This window comes from Carassius gibelio, chromosome A1 (genome assembly GCF_023724105.1).
Source record: "Carassius gibelio isolate Cgi1373 ecotype wild population from Czech Republic chromosome A1, carGib1.2-hapl.c, whole genome shotgun sequence".
NCBI classification, from domain to species: Eukaryota; Metazoa; Chordata; class Actinopteri; order Cypriniformes; family Cyprinidae; genus Carassius; species Carassius gibelio.
Window position 1 is genome coordinate 21666856 of NC_068371.1, and position 21249 is coordinate 21688104.

The window sequence follows — 21249 nt, forward strand, 5'->3', positions numbered from 1 at the left end:
ATTGTTTTAAAGACTCTTTATTGCTCATATCCATGTGAAAAGTATAGTGAGACCCTCCCAGAAAACATAAAAACAGATGTGTATTCATGATTGTGTATTCTCATTTTCCCTAAACTCCCCCACACTTGACTAGAGCCCATAGTTCACCAGTGGAATATGTCCCTCTTTAGCCCAGATCTGAAATTAGTTCGTTTACCCATTTTTACATTGTGTGATGTCATTACAAAGTTTATATCAGAAGCCCATCTCAAATAAGGATTAAAGGGACAGGCTTATCAAACACCCAGAAGTATTAACGGTACAAGTGGTCAATAAAGACATATAGAAACATGGTAGAATGTAAAGAAAAAAAACCCACAGAGACAGCAACAGAAGTTATACGCCAAAAATCAGGGTTCATGTACATTTTGTCTTTGTAAATGATATGAGTAGAGACCGCTGGACATCCCTCTCATTTGACACAGCAAAAATGTACTACAGATTCTCAAATTGAAAAGATCAAATCTAAACGTGTCTAATGTCATTATGCTAATATTCAGCAGTGTTGATTATTCCTATACTAAAACCTCACACAAACACGGTTAAAATAAAATGCAAAACTGACTTGTTATTGGCCATCTCATTTGATATGACCTCCAACACAGACAAATTACCAAGCCATTTGAAACAGAATAACAAAGATAATGTCTTCTAAATGTCCCTATACAAGTTGAAGAACACTGCATATAGTTGGATTCAGCTGTATTCTTATAGACACTATATACAGTATCTCTCAAGATGATTATTTCAGTACAAACATAAACTGTGAGAAACAAAGTACCATCAACACAAATGTTCAGTTGCCCAAGAGTTGTATTGACCTCAAGAGCTCATTTAAGTCAAACGGTTCATAAAGCAACAATCGGTTTCTGAGGTTTCATGTCCTGAAACCTTTTGCAAGAACAAGCAGGCCGTGTTGGTGCCTTGCACTAAACCTTTTTTTCTCTTCATGTTTTTTTTTTATTTAGAAAAATACAAAATGCTCAATGTTTGAGAGCTTTATAAGGTATACAAATTCAGACTGAGGTACCCTGTTCTTGAGGTAGAATGTTATATTGTACTGCTTCACACAAAGCAGCATGGACTCAATCATGAATTTATCAGTTGCTTAATATCAATGTTACACTCTATGACTGTACTGTACTGCAGTGCTGGCTGCTTGCATTTGATCAGTCAAGAAATACTGAAACCAATATTTAATTCATTGTACTTTGTGCATGTCTCCTATATACTGAACATCATAAAAAAAACACACATACCTTTCTATGTGCGTACACTACCATTCAAAAGTTCAGGGATGGAAAGATTGGTTAATGTTTTTGAATGAAGTCTTTTTCACCAAGCCTGCATTTAATTGAGCAGCTGATTTACTGCTCAAGAAACGTATTATTATCAATGTTGAAATCAGTTGAGATGCTTCATATTTTTATTATGTGAAAACAATGTTCATTTCAGGATTCTTTGATGATTAGAAAAGTAAAAAAAATTTTTTTTTTAAATAGGAATATTTTGCAACATTAGAAATGTCATTAGTCACTTTTGATCAGAAAATTTGAAAATATATTTAAAAAACTCAAACTTTTGAATGGTAAGTGTAAGGTAATATTAAGAGCGTGTAATATGATACATGGGCAGTACAGGATATCAACATTATATTCCCAAAGTAAGAATCTAGAGCTACCTCTGTTTAGAGACTGTACTTTTTTTTTAAGTTGGCACACAGACAGCTCTTATTTTGTGTGATGAATAAGTCAGGAACAAGGAAACAAAAAAAAACAACTTGTTTTTTAAAGAAGAGAGAAAAGGGCAGCAAGCAGAGGAGAAAAGCTGGGACTCAGCAGTGGTAAAGAAGAACTGGAAGTGAAATGCTGGCACACAGCTAGCAGCCTTATACATTTATGTTCCTTTATGAGATCACTTAATGCTTTTAGTTATAATGCTTTACTATTTAGTTACTAGAGAAGATTAACAAACAAATCTGATTACTCACATTAAATAGCCTGAAATGAGTTTCCAAAGAAAATTGTGTTGAATAAACATTTGGAATGGTTTTTAAAATCTTTTTAACATTTGCTCTTAATAAATTAGTAGATGTAGTGCACAGCTTAATCAATAATAAAAAGTGCTCAATATGAAATATCAGGTCAGTCTCTGACCTGGTAACAAACTCGAACATCTTCATTCATATCCACACTTCCCAAATGGATATGATTTTTTGTGCTTTAAGTTGTTTGGTTGTTTTAAACCGCTGGTCCTCTTCATCAGCTTCTGTCTCTCTCTGTTTCCCGCTCTGTCTCACTCTCCCTTTGTTAATTTCTTGAAATATTTCTTGAATGTCGATTTGTCCTCACATGAGCTACATTCATTAGCTGCTGCTTGTTGGCATCTGCTGATCATTCTGACGGTTGAGCGGGTGTGGGCACCGTTTGCTGTTGTTTCCGCTCTTGCTGTTTGACCTGTTGAACGATCTCCCTTATCTTGCGCTGGGCCGTCTGCAAACAAAATAACACCATAGCCAAAGGTGACTGGAGAACACATGCAAATATATTGTTTATATCAGCAGCTAATATTTTAAGAAGGTGAACGAATCATATGTAGTCCCAGTAACAAGCCTTAGGACACAGACAAGTCAAAACAATAATGGTTGCACTTTATTTTACAGTACGTGTACTAACATGTACTTATAGTGTACTTACAGTGTATTTATCTAAGAACGTTCTGGTAATACAAGGTAACTACATGGGGTAGGGTTAGGTTTAGGGTTAGTACCTAGTTATTACATAGTTATTGTAATTACTATAATAAGTAAATAGTATGTACATTGGGAACAGGACTGTAAAATAAAGTGCTACCACAATTATTTCATTTAAGCCTAATCCAAAACTGGTTAATGTTTACAATGAGAGAGTGAACTGCAGTGGGAATCAGAAGTGTCTGAAAGTGTCTCAGCCTGGAAGTTTATGCAAATCAATTGTCTAAAACATGTAATGTTATACGTATAAGTATCAGGGCCCAGTTCCCCAAAACGTTCTTATCGCTAAGTAGTTCTTAACCTATTCCTTAACCTCTCTCTTAATGTTATGGCACGATTCCCGACACGTTCATACGCTAAGTATATCTTCTGTAAGTCACACTTTCGTAAGGTTGGTCTGGACCATTCGTAAGCTCTCTCTTAGCGTTGTTTGAGCTCAAGACGCTAGTCTTTAGAAATCAGCGATGCGTAGTACAAGTCAAACTATGGTATGTTGACAATATTGTGGCTCAACATTGGTTTTATGTTATGGATATTTTAAGACGCATTATAAATTATGTTCGCAATGGATACAGGCCTATTTATGAAGTTGACTTTATGTGGTATCAGAACTTATATGGTGGTAATTAGCCTAGGCTTTTTCGTAATGTAATTAAAGCGAATTGGCAATCACTTTTGATAATTAAAATCTGGCAAACAATTCGGCTCTAAATGGCTAAGATCTATAAATGGGTAATCATGGTGGTGTCCTGTAAACAACCAACTATGGCAGCGATCCAACGTGTCCTTTTATTGTCGGTGCCGGACGAGGAGCCCTGAAGTCCAGCTGCTTGCAGCGCTATGTTTTTTTTTTTTTTTTTACATCCTGGTGGCGTTGGGATGGCACACTTATCCCTATCGCCAATCCATCAGTGATTGATCAGGCGTACTTATTGCGAAAGGGATACGCGGCCATAAACGTGCAGGTTATGGTGGACCATAAGGGCGTGATCTCTGACCTGGTGGCAAGGTCCAGCAAAACTTCAAGTTCTTCTGATGAGAAGCTCGGTGCCCTTTTTTAGGTTGCTTCCCCAGCATATTCTGTATCTAACTCTCTCTCTCTGTTCATTGTAGATAGGTTGCTTTTTATTGAAAACACTCAATGGCAATCAATACCGCATTAAACAGAAGTAACTGCAGCTGCTTGCCAATCAATTCTGATTGTAAAGTACCTTACCATTAATATAAAAGTGTATTACATAATGTTTAGAAGACGTTAAACCCATGTCAAGAAGCGGCACAACGGGATAAGGAGGGTGGATGATTAGCGAGGGATACCCGGTTCATCTAACCATCACAACAAGGCACATCAAATGATTCTTTGTGCATCAAGAAAGAATGTTTGAGTTTCTGTTTACCACATATGATGGGCTCCATATATGCGGTCAGATCAATGTTCATATTTTAAAAAATTCAAACAAAAAAAAAGACTAAATTATATAAATCAAGTATCTTAATATATTCTTCTTGCTGTGTGCATATCTCTCAAATAGACCATTGACACTATCTACAATCTCAATTAGGAGTGTTAATGGTCCATTTGAGAGATAGGTGGCGGTAATGCACTTATAAATCTGTGATCCGCCATAAAGCAAGAAGAAGAAGAAGCCTCACACGCCTGCTACTCAGGAGAGTTCTAACAGTTCGGACTGCGTGAATCAGAGGTAAAAAGAGATATAAATACTGTTTAATTTTTTGCACATCATTTTGTGTCTTTACACATCAATGTATCATCACAAGCCACATGGTTTAATTTGGTTTTTAATTGTGTATGTTTTTTTTTTATTGTATGTTTTAGTCATGTGATTTTCATCCACTTATATTAGAAGACTGATAAACTGCATCAGTTTGAGCTAAACATTTTGGTTTGTGTTCTACTGAAGAAACAAAGTCACCTACATCTTCGATGCCCTCCGGGTAAGCAGATAAACATCAGATTTTCATTTTTGGGTGAACTATCGCTTTAAGGCCTAGGAGAATGTCAATCACATATCACATACCTGACTGGCATAGAAATGTCCAATTATCTTAACAGACACTTCATCATTTTCATCTGCGGTCTGGTCCCGTGGTACAATGACCTCAGCACTGGAAAGATTCTTCAGCTCATTGACCTGTGGGTGGTAAGAGGTCAGAGGTCACACACACAAATTTCATTTAAACCTGGAATTAACTCTGCAATCACAAGAGCAGTGCTCCATGTTTCCTAGGTACTGCCAACAACACCCGATGTTACATGATGTTGCCCAGCAACCCATTACTGAAATTTACTAATTATATTTAGTCCATGAAAGAACCTCACTAAAATGACTCTTTTTGTTTAACCCTGTTGTGGTGAGATTAAAATTTGGAAGTAAGGGTGTAACCTATACGTATGAACTCTTCCTTTCCACCAGAGGACTCTATGTTCCCAGAGAGGTCTGAGATCTGTCATTAATCAGAAAGATTTGTGTTCACCTGGTTTCTGCCTTGTTTAAGCTCTGTCTCACTCTTTTGCCTTTGTTCAGTCTTGAACCCTGTCTGCATGGTTTTCCAGAGAAATTAATAAATCCCGATTTGGACAGGAGGTAAGCTATTTTCAACATTCACAGGGGTTAGTAACTGACTTTATTACTGTCCCAATCCAGAATATCTGTGTTTTCTTACACCATTTGCTTAATAATCTCCAGCCAAATTGCCTATACTGTTTTTGACAAACACCAAGGTTGTGTGGTAATTTAATTGCTGGTAAATTAACTCCAAATTCACATCTCTGTGTTTTTTTTAACACTGCCATACACCGTACACTGAACACTGCACTTGCACGTGAATGCATTTTTAATACTGAAATGCTGGAAAGTATGTACAAGAACAATATTTGATAACTGCACCACCACAGCAAGTGGCAGCTGTCAGGAACAAAAAAAAAGAGAGCATGTAAACATTTGAAACTGGCCATTATTATGAGGTAGCAACAGAAATTCAATAGAATCCCGGGTTCACAGGATCACAGAACTCTCTTCCACCATGAATAAACTGCCATTCAAACCCACGATTTTTATTATTGAGGTGCCATATAAATAAATTTTTACAGTCGTCCACATGATAAACAATTGCTGTCTGAATAGGACTATAGTTTCTTTTTGCCTGTTCCTGGTTAGACTTTGCTATATTTTATGTTGTTGTTTGAAGATAATATTTTTAGTTGAGCCATCCTCAGTTCTTTTGGAATATCTTTTGATGGAATATTTTGTTGTATTTACAATTAGTCAAATCAGTAAAGATTTTTTGGAGAGACACTTATTCAAGATTCTCTTGTCATCCATCCTTTTTTACACTTTTAGGTTTATCATGCACTTGTCAACCACAGTAACTGAGAGAACTGTGGCTGCATTTACACAAACACAAGAAATCAGATTTTTGGACACAGACCGGAATTTGTTGCACACGAGATCCAATTTTTTTCACATTCGATCTGAGCCACTTAAGAATGTGGTTTTAAATCAGATACATATCCAATATCTGGACATCTGACCTACGTCTAAACACACATATCTGATTCCCCGCAGAACAAATGCGAGGGTGACACGTTTGCCCATAAAGATTGTGTTTTAATGCCGGTGTGCTGTATGCGCTCACATTTATTGATATGGAAACTTTATATATGTAAGAAATTGTACATTCCGGAGCTGGTTTTCAACCCCTGCCCCATGAATTTTATACATACAACAGCTTAAAGCTACAATATATTTCTCAGCAATGAGCAAATAACTTTGATAACTTTTTGATAACAAATTCATTATAATAAATATCATCTTGGCACTACTTCAATAAAGAATTCTACCTCCAACAAGCTGTAGATAAAATAGCCTAACAAATGAAAATTACTGTTATTTTCCATTATTTATCCGTTCAATCAGATTTTATGCTGCAAAACAACCATGACAGCTGTTGTCCATGCTGGCAAATAATGGCCACTTGACAGGAATTATATACATTTATATAGCACGGCCATTCAAACCCGAAGGTCTATCATGTGCATAGTAAAGCGATAACTGCAGACAATCCTTTTGTGCGGGAATTCATTTTAACCCAGAGATACCAGATTTCTAAAGTGAAAAAGTAAAACAAAAAATTACAAAAATCTGTCAAAGGTCAAAAAAATCAAATCAGTGCATTAAGACCTGCAGTGTAAATGCAGAGAGACTGACACTTGGTCTGGGAGACCAGAAGAAGAAACTTTCTTCTAGAGCTGAAACAACGAATCGATTTAATCGATTAAAATCGATTATTAAAATAGTTGTCAACTAATTTAGTAATCGATTCGTCGCTAAATAAATTTTATTTGCCATAAGCGGCTCATTTCGTGCATATTTCAAATCTGCGGTGACCAAAGTGTGGCAGTAATGAGCCACCGGAGGTTTTACTCAGCCAGTACAGCAGGTGAAGTAGCGAATAGCCAATAGCTGGCCTCGTTTTATGTCACGTGCTTCCCGAACAGCGTCTCTGCAGCATTCAGCGGGAAGTGGGAGTACTTTACTTTGAGCCTTCAAAATAAAGAGTAACCTGTAAACTCTGCACTACTGAACTGTTGAAGGGGCCGTTCACATATCGTGTCTTTTGCGTGCTCAAGTTCGTTATTTCCTATGTAGGCGCGCAGTATGCACTCTCATAATGGAAGCGACGCGGTCGCGACACGCACGCGGTGCGATGCGCCCGTTTTTCCAGGCGCGTCCACACCGCATCCATTTATCCTTTGCTGAAATTTCCGGGTCTTCATGGAGAGGGCACGTCATGGAGAGAGCACGTCATGGTTGCTTAGCAAAGGCAGACGCCTCAGGGGCGCTTCTGCCCGAGCGCTTTGGAAAGAAGGAGAAAGCGGCGCGACTAGCGTTTTCCACGCGTTTTTAGGTGCGATATGTGAACGGCCCCTAAGAATTTTATTTGTGCAGATTCTCCAGTACAAGGTTGTTTGCAAATGTTTAGTCGTAAAAGCTGATAACATTGCTTTTTAACAGTTAACATTTAAAGCTTTACAAACATGTTATGTGATCAGTTTGTCGTTTACCAGTTCATAATTCAGACTTGCAGCCTAATTATGACTTGTTTGAGAGAGGTAAATGTTTGAGTATATTTAAAATGCACTTATTTTCTAAGTATTCACTGCTCTTTTTCACACTGCAGGTTTTTTGTGTGTGTCCCAATTTTTTTTTTTTCTGGACAACCTTCTGATGGATTTTACTTTAAATTGTGAGTTCCATTCAGGTTTCATGCCATTGGCACTTTTTTTTCGAAGGATTGTTTACAATTTCACAGCATAAGCTATAAAGCTTTTTCCCAGTAAATAATAAAATACAATGCACTGCAATTTTATTCTGTTTTATCCTTATACTTCGTGGAAATATGTTCTCAAAGATTCCTTAAGCTTTGTTTGGGATGTTAAACTACTTTAGGAGCTCTAAGGACTGTCATGGTGAAAACAATATTTGAAATCTCCTTGTGAATTTTGCTAGAGTATGGGTCAGTGTTTTGATTGCAGAAGAGTTCGACAAAGGATTACTAACATAATAAAACAACTCCAGGTATATTTTTGATGAGGATATGACAATGCAAAATGGTTAAAATCTCTTAAAAATCTATGCTGAATGATAAAGACCCTTTATTAATAATTTACTTGGGGAAAAAATGGAAAAAACTAAAATATAAGTACATAAACCGATTAATCGATTAATCGTAAAAATAATCGACAGATTAATCGATTATCAAAATAATCGTTAGTTGCAGCCCTACTTTCTTCCACCAAGTAAAAACTTTTCTGCACTTTTTCTACACAAAGTAACATTCAGTGATAGTTCCTAGAAAATCTGATCTCAAGGAACGTGTTACTACCAGGTGTAAAAAACAATCTGTCTCACTTGACTTGTATGTTTACACATGGTTTTCACATCAGTCTCTGGTATTCCTATCACATGTACATAAAGCAAGCACACATACCATTTTGCCACCCTTCCCGATGACTCGTCCAGCGGCAGTCAAAGGCACTTTTATATGTGCCTCTAACTTCACATCTTCGTTAGCTGTGAAAAAATTCTCCTCTTTCAACTTCCCATATATTCTCCCCTGCGCCTACAGACACAACACACATACACATACAGAAATGAGTGAAGGAGAAATGAGGGATGAATAAAAAACACACTGGGTCCTGCCTAATGGAATCTGTCCCCTGAAGATCAGGAGCCTGTATGACTGAATTATGGCTTTTACCTTGAACTGAGCGCCTGGTGGTCCAGTGATGATGACCATCCTCTCAGGATCATCAGGATTGTCTGGTTCAGCAATCTGCAGTGACAAAAAAAACACTTTCTTTTTCCATTCGGTCTTGATTTAAATACAAAAGATGACTTAAACTGCTAAAAGTGTGAGTGATACCTTTATAGACAGAAAAACCAACCTATATACATCAATATATACCAATAAAACTAAATGTTACAAGTTAATGCCAGTTAGAAATCGCCCTTTAATGTAACAATTGCAGGTCATCACTTTTTACAGTGTATACAGCTCAAGTGTACATTATTCTACAATACACTTTTGCTGGAAAACGAACACAATTCGAGATATTACAGATTTTTTTACATTTAATTTTTTCTAATCACAAGCTATAATTTAGACCAAAACCATTACTGTCAATCAGCTAAATGATGCTACCTTGGAGCAGAATTCAGCAGAATTCACAATAAATCATTTGGAATTTAAAAAGTTTGCAAGGCACAAAAACAAATCTAAATCAACAAATGTAAGATTCAGAGACACTGCAGCATTGGTGAAATTAGTTCAACAGTTCAATCAGCTGGCCCAAAACTGTAAAAAAACATCAAGGTTTATTTAGTCCTGAACAACAAGTCTTAGGATACCATCGATCCAAACCATTCTTTCATTCAAGCCTCGTTTCAAACTGGTTAATGTTGACAATGAGAGGGAATAAATTGCCGTAGGAATCAGAAGTGGCTCACTTTTATTGAGGCTCCAGCGTAGTGTGCCAGTTCTCTAATGTGCTGCCCTTTCTTCCCGATTAGAGCTCCTACTGCTGGAGTGGGAACGAAGAGGTAGACCAATTCCTGTTCAGCAGTCTGAAACACACACAGACAGCTGTGACTCCTCCCAGTTACATACACACACACATACATATATATATATATATATGTGTGTGTGTGTGTGTAATGCCTTTAAGATACAGATTGCTTCAAAGCAGCTTTATAGTAGTAAACACCATTAGCTTCACAAAATTATTCAATCAAAATACAATAATTTCAGTTAAAATTACAGCTTAATTTCAGGTAAATTAAATGATAAATTAATTTTTTAAATTATGATACCTAATGCATTAACACACTGACTGAATATTATTGTATAATTGTATTTCCCTTTAAAGTCAACTTAGAATTTGTAACTTTTTCATTTTAAAGTTAATGATATACATATAATGAAATATCTGTCCATTAAATGGGTCAAGGGAGCAAAAAAGCTTTTTATAAGCTTGAGATTGTCTTGACATACAGTGTTACAGAGTTACAGAACATCATTATGAGAGAAGTATACAGACACAGTACTCACTGTTTGCTGATGAGAGAATGCTCCAGAGGAGGGAACCCCGTACATACTACCCAATACTGACGGGGGGCCCTGTGGTGGAGAACATACACATGGAGAATGCGGTGAGACCAATGTAACTCAAAATTGCAAAGCAAACAGATGGCTATTTAAGAGAAAATATACGCTAAGATGAAAGACATCTCACTGTCTCATACAAACACACCCTTTAAAGATCACACGTTGTTTAGTCAAGTCATTGACAGCTAAGTGTCCTGATATACACATGCACGTCCTGATGCTCACCAGCAGGGGGCTGTAGTCAGATCCTCTCAGACCAGAGGCTGAGGGGAGACCAGACAATCCAGAGGAGAAGATCCCCAATGGGCTCATGTTTAGACCTGGCATCATGTTAGTCTGCTGCTGAAACCGAATATGGAGAGAGATGTGAATCTGAGAGTATAAGTGAGAGAGTATGCAGCACGTGGAATAAATCAATCTCATTCAATTTGTGCATCTTGGGAGATCTTTGTTCTTAAAACTGCTCCTGCTCCTGTTTTACCAAAGTCATTTAATGTATCTTTCACAATACAGAACAGAAAGGGAACTCTTTGGGTGGTTGTTTGACCGCATTCACTCCCAGGACAAGTTTGGAGAAAAAGTTTTTTTTCTATAACCAAAGTAGCTTTATAATTACACATTTTTAAAATAAAAACTCTTTCTAAAAATACAGGCGTAAAGTTCTGTAAACATGGGCTTTTACATTTGACAGCAACTCAAATATTTTCATAGAGGACTAACTTCCACATAACTGCACAGAGGTCAGGTCAGTTTCAAACAAATCAAAACACAAAGATTTGGTCTTCTCAAACTAATTCACTTTCTTGCCCTAAAATGATATTTCAGCTTTTAGCTTTGATAATAATAAATTCTTCAGTTAAAAGTTCCATCTGGATTTGATTTGCAATTAAAGGTTAAATGTTTCCTTTATTAATCACGGCAAAACAGATTGAAGAGAAAAAAAAAAATATTGGCCTTATGTTAACGTTTATTATACAATACTTTTCACAATCCCTGTTGTTTCAAAGAGACTTTACAAAAAACTGTTCCTTCATAACTAAACAAACAAATTACCATCCAACCATCAATAAACCTCAAATGCTATGATTTACTCACATTAAGTGAAGCCACATCATGCTCATGGGCTTCTCGAAGTTTCTTCATGATCTCCACTTCTGCATTACAGCACTCCTCCACCCCTCCTCTCACTGTGATGGTACGTTCCTGGTTATATATAGTCAGGTCTTGTATTCTAAAAAAAATGAAGGAAATTAGCATTGCTACTTAAGGTGACCATTCAATATGTAAGCAACTGACCCTCAATCCCATTACTGGGTCCCATCCTATAAGATACTGTTTAACCCCAATCATTAAATGATCTGTGTATAGAGCAAACTTACGAAGAAATAGTGATCTTGGTCTCAGTATCTTGCTCTATCTTCTTCAGGTTCCTTCCCTCCTTCCCTATGAGCCTCCCAACAAGGCTATTGTCTGCCAGGATCTTTAGAGGAACCTCCTCAACACTGATTCAGGGACAGAGCACACAATATTAATACTTTTTTTTTTTTTTTTTTAATAAAACTCAAAACAACATGAGTATATTTGCTTATTTATATGGTTTTTAAATCAATCCTAAAGCAAATGAAGCTTGTAAAACTTTATTGTGCTGTCAGAAAAGATACTGACGTCTTGGTGTCATTGGCCTCTTTTTCCATTATTTCCAGGATCATCCTGCAGGCTTGTGAACAGCCCTCTTCAGATGAGTGGATAGTGATGGACTTCTCAGTTGCTCCTGCATTCTCCTTACGATGGATATTTACCCTGAGAAAGAGATCACATTTTTGAACCTCTCTGTCACATGCTAATGAAGAGGGAAAGATGGATATAGATGGATAGTTTATGATCTCAGAAATAAGAACACCTGTGCAATGTTATTGATTAGTAGTGCTCAATATATTGTTAGCCAAAATATTATTTAGTTTCTTTAACTAACATTTTTGTTATTTAAAAAACTCTGAAATAAATACATACCTGGATATATACCTGAAATATATTTATCATTTTACTTTAACTTAATGTATTAAAATAACAGAAAAGTGAAATTAAAAATCAATACAAAACAATATATTTTATATTTATTTTGAAAAAAAAAGAGAGAAAAACAACAAAATTACTTAAACTTTTAAATCAAAATGAAGAAAATAAAAAAATAATTATGGATTCAAATTTTTATTTCAAATTATAAGTATCTCGATGATATTAAAATAATTACTGGAAAATAATGATTTATTAAGTCAAGTCACCTTAATTTATATAGCGCTTTAAACAAAATACATTGTGTCAAAGCAACTGAACAACATTCATTAGGAAAACACTAATGTATTAGTATTATACTAATGTTTTTCTTATGTATAAGATTACCGGACATGGTACAGCTCAGTTTTGAATTTTACAAAATGTAAAGTTTCTTGCTCATGCATGTCCAGTGACAGCACATCTCTCCAGGGTCTCCTTCCCCAAACACTAACTATGCTAGATAGCTTTTAGCTAACTATGTTCACAAGTTCCATTGAATTCTATTGGTAACGACAGAAGTTGTGACCATAGCTGCCCTGTCTGCATTTAATTTACCAGGCTTAGATCATTTTTGCACAGACAGAGCACCACACACAGTGTCCTTTACACTTTTGCACACTCCAAGATCTAACACCTAATTTTGCCAAAAGTTTATGAAGTTTGGGTATTAAATGTTTACATATTCTTTAGACATTAGACTTAAGTATTATATTTCTCACTTTTTTATTATTGAACAGAACTTTTAAACAAAGTTAGTCTGAGCTCAGGTGCTGGGATCATCATAAAAGTCCCACTTCCTACTGCTACTGGCCAAAAAGAAAAGCTTATGATATAACCTTTATATATTGGTCAACCACTAATAAGAGGTCCAAATTCTACGCTTTTTAAAAATATCAAGTGAGTGATTTTTAGTTAGCTAGCTACACATTGACATTTTAAAAAAATATTTATTAACTGGTTTTATTCAAAGCATAAATAGGACTCAACATCACTGAATCAACCTGTACACATTAAAGGGGTCATATGATGTGATTTAAATTTTTCTTTTCTCTTTGGAGTGTTACAAGCTCTTAGTGCATAAAGAAGATCTGCGAAGTTGCAAAGACTAAAGTATTGAATCCAAAGAGATCCAAATTCTTTATAAAAGTTAAGACTCATCCACACCCCCCTAAAACGGCTCATTTAAACATGCCCCCACATGTCTAATTCACTATGTGGAAATATTTGTGTAATGCCGCCCAAATGTTCACGCAAAGAAAGAAGGCATTACTTTAATTCTTGCTGTAGTATTGTTGTTGTCGCCGCCATGTTGTGGAGACGCTGTGTTTCAATGTGAAAGCGAAACTACTTTGTTTGGTCTTCCAAAAGAGGACTGTGTGACGCATTTTATGGCTGTTACCTGAACCTGCTCGGTTACTATGGGTCTCGACTACAATGGGTCTGTGATCAAAGGCTGTTCTATAAAGTGGGGCAGTTCCAACTTAGCAAAGAAAGTCTGGTGCTTCTGACTCACAGCCTGTAAGTTCATATTTAGATTTAAAGAATTTGCCACTGATCATTCAAACGCAAGTTTGAAGCAATGTAGAGTAGAGCTTGCTGTTTGTCATTTCTCTGATCACAAATGTAGACATGGTTTTATGTTTATGCGGTGTGATGCAACGCGTAAAAACACAGTATAAGTCATAATCAGTAATTATGTCCCCACTGGATGCAACAAATGCCTAGTTTGTAATGGGTTTTATTGGTTTCGTATCATCGTCCTGGGAGACGGCATCACAGTATAGTAAGGGGTGCAACATTTACGTCACATGCTTGAGGTATTCAGCCAATTACAATGCACTGGATAGATGGCCAATCAGAGCACACATTGTTTTCAGACCGATGAGCCATGTAAAAATCAGCGCATTTCAGAAAGGCGGGCATAGAGGAGAAACAATAATGCACAGTATGAAGAAAATAATTAGGTTTTTTTTACCTTAAACCACATAAACACATTTCATTACACCAAATACACAATATAATGTTCTTTTTAGCACCGTCATATGAACCCTTTAATTTATACAAGCAAAACTATTTTTAATAGGTTAAATGGGGTAGAAATACGACTTGCGGTTAAATTGTTTATAGATGTTCATTATCAGCCTAGAAATGTCCCATCAATGTATTCGTCTTAGTGACATTAAACTATAATATTTATTCCATCTTTGTAAACAGGGCGATTAATTGGTGCTCGGGCCCTAATTAAATGGAATTCATTACTAATCAAACAAACATTGGTTAAAATTTGTAAAATATCAAGACTTCTTACTTGGACTGTGTCTGCTCTGTGATGTTCTTTATGGTGAGTCCTTCTTTCCCAATGATGGCTCCCACAAACTGAGTGGGCACTAGGATTCGTAAAGGCAGCTCTTGCTGACGATGCCTGGGCCCCTTGGGGCGTCCCATGGCCCCTGGCTGATCAAACTTCTGCTCATGATTTCCTGTCCCCATTTTAGATGCCCCTCGTTGGACCTGGGGTCTTACACCCCCGTCCCTTCCTGCCTCTTCGTCCAGTATGTACGACAGACTGAAAGAGTGATTGTCAAAACTGTGATCTGTCAACTTCTCAACAGCCCTGGCGAAGAATGAGAGAGAAAAAGATCAGTCAATCATTAGATCAAACAATGCAATGAGAAAAAAAGAAGTTACACTAGCCGGGTTTACATCCAAAGTTGCGGATTTAACTTATGTGCAAAATTGTAATATAGCACAAAACATTTGCAAACAAGCACCGTTGCCATCCAACGAATCAAAGAGAACAAAATTGTCAGTTCCTGATAAACTGGCACTATATATATCATTAAGAAAAGTAGGAGAAGCTACTGAATATAATAATTTTCCTATATAATAAATTACTTGCACCTTAGAGCGAGCAGACAAAACATAATGAATGCGGTTATTGGTTTCGGAGGTGGATGCTGCTGTTTGGGAATGCATTCGTTTAACAGTCCTGGGAAGAAATTATACAGGAATACTTTGATGACAGACTTTGCTCGGCCATTTCCGAATGACCATAACATTTTAGATGCTGTGGAATGAGATTGGTCCGCTGGTTAGTCAGTATTTACCATAGCGCAAAGTCACATTACTTTTTTTGATGCTTTTGGCTTGGAAGAATTTATTCGCAAAATGAATTTCCATCTCCCATTATTCACATTAACCCTTTTTCGCACAAGTCAAAAACCACATCAAGTGAGCTTAAAAACTTTTTTGCGAATTAAGTCATTTTTATTCGAGATTCAGCATTTCCATCACTCGATTCTGATGCGATACTTCAAAATGCGCATAAAAGAAAGAAACCCAGCTATTGGCTCTATGACTTCAGTTACTGCCGTGAAATGATTAATAAAATGGAATTCAAATTCACTATTCTAATAAATAGCCTATTTATTTAATATTTGGATTGTTTGAAAATCTGTTATTTAAATTGCCATCACATCACTACGCACAAACAGCGGAAACTCCAGAGTTGCACTTGCCTCAAATTTCAAAGGTAAAATGCATAGTCAACATCTCTCACATTTTACATAACCGTGATAGCCACCTCACTATTAGGGTTGGGCAATTCAAAATCAATTAATGTGAACAGTCATGGAGCAGAAGAATTTCAGTAGTGCAACACAAAATTTTTGCAGCAAAACATATAATTGCACAACTAATTTGGACTATTCACTTGATGTGCAAAAAAACATTGTTTGATTAGACATATTTCTCTAAACTTTTCGATGTCAAAATAACAGAAACAGTAAAGCTCCATAAAATGTCTATCATATTATTTTCAGATAATATATATATAAATTATAAATTATATAAATTATAATATTCACTTTCAAAAACTGAATCTATTAACTGAAATATATAAATTAAAGCACTACTATATTACATTTTCCTTTAGCATGATGCATAAAATGAATTTAAATATATGAGCTCAAAATCATGAAATGCATTACAGTTCAGGTTTGGGTTCAATAAGATTTTTTAATGTTTTAAACTAAGAAGTCTTACCCATTCACAGGGGCTGCATTTAATTAATCAAATACAGTAAAAGCGGCAAAGTTGTGAAATAGTATTGCAATTTAAAATAACGTTTCTGGGTGAATATATTTTACAATGCAATTTGTTTCTGTGAGCTGAATTTTTAGCATCATCACTCCAGTCTTCAGTGTCACACGATACTTCAGAAATCATTCTAATATGCTGATATGGTGCTCAAGAAATATTTCTTGTTATTATCAATGTTGAAAACAGTTCTGTAGCTTAATATTTTTGGTGGAAACGGTGATACCCATTTTTGGAGGAAAAAAATAATAAAAAATTACATAAAACAATAATAATAATAATAATAATAATAATAATAATAATAATAATAATAATAAAAACTTTAAAGCACAGTTTTTATTTGAAATATTAAAGAAATTAATAATTTTATAAAAGATTTATGTAATTTTTTATCAATTTCATGGACCTTGCTAAATAAAAGCATTCATTCATTTAGGATAAAAAAAAAATCTGACTTATCCCAAACTTGTGACAAGTAGAACGTACATAATATATAAAGAAAGATAAATACTTTAAAATTCATTTGAATTCAGTTGGTTTATTGAAAATATAGCTGAAATCAAATTCAGGAAATGAGCTAGACCTGAATCAGCATCTCAGTTTAACTCTGAATGGTGCAAAACCCTGCTCACTACAAATGCTGGTACAACATACTAAGATACATAAAACAAGGCACTGCACAGTCGAACCACCTTTTACAACTGCAACCTAAACTGTGTCTGCTTGAATAAGCCATTGGGAATAGTCCTTATAATTACAAACAGATCCGTTAACCTATAATCTGTATTATCCCACGGGGAGAAAATCCCCACATTCACTGATCTGGAACCACTCCAGATATCGAAATAAGTTAAAGGAAACATTTAATAATAGAGGACTGGAGATCTGTTGTTTAAAGAGTTGTTTGAAAGTGTGCATGTTGTGTGTTATCCATATGAGAGAAGTTAAGGGTTAAACACCAGCTGGCAGGACTTGGAGACTAAACTAAACCAACACACACACACACACACACATATGCACACATTCACAGAGGACTTTTATCAGCTGCTGGGAAACAGTTACTATTGTTTGAGGCCAAGTGTTCAGTCAGGCATTAGTCCTGGAGCAAATATTCTCAGCATCTCTCAGCTGATGTCCATTCATTCACAATTGTAATGCTATAAATGCAACATCAACAACTATCTGAAGTGTTGTCCAGAATGCTGGATGGGGTGGGACCTCTTATTTTATTCACAGACAACCACTATATTTGCAGTACCTTAAAACCAAGATCCCCAGCAGCTTGGAAAAAGGAAAAAACAAAACTCACTATCAATCACAAGTGACTGTAGCAGGGTGTCATAACATGCTGCACTTGTGGGCCAAATGACATCACTGGCCATAAGAAGATCGCTAGGCTACATCACCTCCACTAATGGGGTCGAGATGAGTGGCAGTTACTATTCTGACATAACCTTTGACTCAGCTTTTTTTGGGTCATACCACAGTTCACACTGTAAAGAATAGGGATGTGCAACAGTGATCGAGTACTCGAGTACTCGACCGCGACAGCGATGATCGATAACGTAAACGATGATCGAAATTATTATTCATTTTTATTTATTGGTTATGGCAGCACGTTGGGCGGCGCCCTGATCTCTGATAGGTTAGCTTCCCACTTGATGCCTCAAAAGACATAAGAAAACATAATAATGGCCTCAAAGTCACGTAGTGATGGCTGGATTCCCTTTGAGAAGAACGATGAAAAAACAGTTCAGGGGAAAGCTGTGCAGCGCCAAGCTTTCACACAAATCTGCAACAAATACAATGCGCTATCATCTAAAATTTTTACATAAAACATCTGGCGATAACAGAGCGGCAAAGACGAGCATTGAATCACGTGCCGTAAGACCTAGATGCAACGCAGGCAGAACCGAGAAGACGACAAAGCTATTCGCTGAAATGGTGGTGAAAGATGTGCTGCCCATTAGTTTCAGGGACAGAGAAGGTTTACTTGTCCAGTGGTACCTGGCTGTTCCTGCAACATCTGTTCCAGCGGATCGAATTTATTCCACTAAATGTGAACAGGCTGCGCACTCGGCTCTCATCTGAGCACGTAGACAGCCTTATCTTTTTGAATAGACATTCGAATGTTTCACCAGTCGTGGTAAATATAATATCCATTTTTTTTTAAATAATATTATTATTTTAGTTTTGAGTTTTAGCCATAGTTAAAATATCTAGGCTATTTGGTCTCTGTTTTATACCTTATAATAGCCTTGTTTGGTTAAACTTGGTGAACTTTTTTATTATCTTTTAAAAACTACGTTTCACCGCTCGATCAAAATATGCTGCTAAAGTTGTACTGGAAGACAATAAAAAAATGCCGTTGAATAAAGTAGCAAAAAAAGAAAAACTATCTTTGTGTGTTAATTTTTAAATCACAGACAGATAATGGTCTTTATAATGGTCTTTATAAAATAAAAATGCACTGGATATATTTGTAGCCTAATTACATTATATTTGTAGAGATGACGAAAATCAAAATTATTTGTTTGTCATAGTTTTTATCTTAAATATATTTTAAATCTCATTCAATTATTTAGCAATAATCAGTGATTTCCATGCTGTTAAATAATATTTAAATAATATTTTGGTTGATCAGAAAGTGCAAATTGAATACAAAATATTAATTAAATATGAAAATACATAAAAAATAACGATAGTGACACTAATGTGAATTTATTGTACTTTCGTGTTTGTAAAGCACAATCCGATCGAGTTACACTTTCGGTCAAGTTCACATTTGCATTGGCAAATTTTTTTCAGATAAAAGTTGCAAGAGCTAGTCTACGTCTGATTAATTAACATGAACAATTATGCTGAAATCGCTGCATATCATCGATTCGTTTCATGCTCATATAAGCAATGCCCGATAATGATATTGCTCTTAAATGTTTTATTTTTCTATTATTATTGATATTTTATTTCTGATGTTATAATAATCTAGCCGAGCTTTTTTTTTGTCATATTTGTGGGCATAATTCAATTCATATGGCTTCGAAAACGCGCAGGTTTATGGAAAATAAAACTTAACTTAAAAAAAAACTTAATTACAACTATTACACTTAATAACGTAGATGGACAATATAGCACAAATCTGGCATACATTTATAATGAGAACTTTATAGGAATCTATAGTCAAATCTGTCCTTGCCCATCTTTCAGCGCACTGTCATGAAAACGCATCAGCGGGAGCTTGCGCGCGCTCCCTCTCGCTCGCTCTTTCTCTCTCTCTCTCTCTCTCTAACGCATAACTTAGCATCCTATTGTGCTGATACAAGTTGCAATGTTACGTCTGATATGTATCTCAATTATCTGATTTATCACAGGATGTGTCATAGAATTAGCCTCCGTTTATTGGTATACTCTTCACCTCAGGCAGATTTTTCTTGCTCCTTTATTAATAACATTGCTTCATCATAATCATTATAACCTGTTCTAATCATGTGTTCATGTTTTCATAAACAGATTGTCATGTCAGATTTTTATTTGTATTTTTTTTTTTTATTTTTTTTTTTCATAACAATCTTCAGATTTTTTCATTATATACACTATGACCATGCCCCTCCCCCCCCATAAGCCCCACCCCCGATTAATCGATTAATCATTTTCGAAACCTATCGATGACAGAAATGAGAAATTTCCCAAAATGCCCATCCCTAGTAAAGAGTGGTTACGTAGCTTTCAAATATAACCCTTCTATATCTAACCCTTAAAACTATTTTAGTTGGTGTAACAAAACATTTCATATGGCAGAATCAGCCTACATATATTTTGACTTGAATAAAACCAGTTAATTTACGCTACCATTTAAAAGTTTGAGGTCAGTCATTTTGTTGAACCAAAGTGAAACAAAAGGCATTTATAATGTTACAAAAATGTATATTTCAAATAGTCAAAAACAGTCCTCCAAAAAATCGGTATCACCGTTTCTACCAAAAATATGAAGCTACAGAACTGGTTTTAACATTGATAACAATAGGAAATGATACTTGAGCAGCAAATCATCACATTAGAATGATTTCTGAAGGATCATGTAAACTGGATACTGGAGAAATGGCTGCTTTAAAATTCAACATTGGATCACAGGAATAAATTACCTTTTACAATATATTCACATCAAAAACTTATTTTAAACTGTAATCATATTTCAAAATACTACTTTTTTTTTACTGTATTTTTGGTTATTTAAATGCATCTTAAGAGACTTTAAAAATCTCACTTAACCCAAACTTCCGAACAGTAATGTACTGTATGTGTTTCATTTTTAAGTTACTTGATCACATTTTTTTATGTTAACATTTTTTCAGTTCCTCCCTTAAGCCATAATTAATGATGTAATTGTTCATTTAAGACTGTGCTAAGAAAGTTTGTACAGGGTTAGAATTATATCAATAATGAGATGACAATAATAGCATCAAAACATTTACAAATATTCAAAATCCATTTTCACACCAATGTCTTTTAAAAACCATCCAACAGGAATTTTGTATTATATACCATATAATTACATAATATTAAACCTTTAAATTGGTTTTGATAGTTAAATGTTTGATATTAAAGATAAAGTCATT

At 35.5% G+C, this 21249-nt stretch overlaps 1 protein-coding gene across 7 annotated transcripts in view; it reads right to left on the reverse strand.

Moving 5' to 3' along the window:
- Position 1: 1 nt before the first annotated feature.
- The window catches only part of LOC128015580 (insulin-like growth factor 2 mRNA-binding protein 2), a 38215-nt gene continuing 16967 nt past the window's right edge, over positions 2 to 21249 (reverse strand). For 6 of the 7 annotated variants that reach the window (XM_052599553.1, XM_052599520.1, XM_052599528.1 and 3 more), the window contains 11 exons: positions 14844 to 15149; positions 12146 to 12280; positions 11860 to 11982; positions 11576 to 11711; positions 10706 to 10822; positions 10424 to 10492; positions 9823 to 9939; positions 9074 to 9148; positions 8804 to 8935; positions 4831 to 4944; positions 2 to 2531 (listed from right to left, as the gene is read on the reverse strand). In XM_052599553.1, the coding sequence (XP_052455513.1) occupies positions 2433 to 2531; positions 4831 to 4944; positions 8804 to 8935; positions 9074 to 9148; positions 9823 to 9939; positions 10424 to 10492; positions 10706 to 10822; positions 11576 to 11711; positions 11860 to 11982; positions 12146 to 12280; positions 14844 to 15025 (1299 nt within the window). In that variant the 5' untranslated portion in view covers positions 15026 to 15149 and the 3' untranslated portion in view covers positions 2 to 2432. The remainder of the gene's footprint in view (positions 2532 to 4830; positions 4945 to 8803; positions 8936 to 9073; positions 9149 to 9822; positions 9940 to 10423; positions 10493 to 10705; positions 10823 to 11575; positions 11712 to 11859; positions 11983 to 12145; positions 12281 to 14843; positions 15150 to 21249) is intronic. The other variant, XM_052599574.1, reaches the window with a different exon arrangement.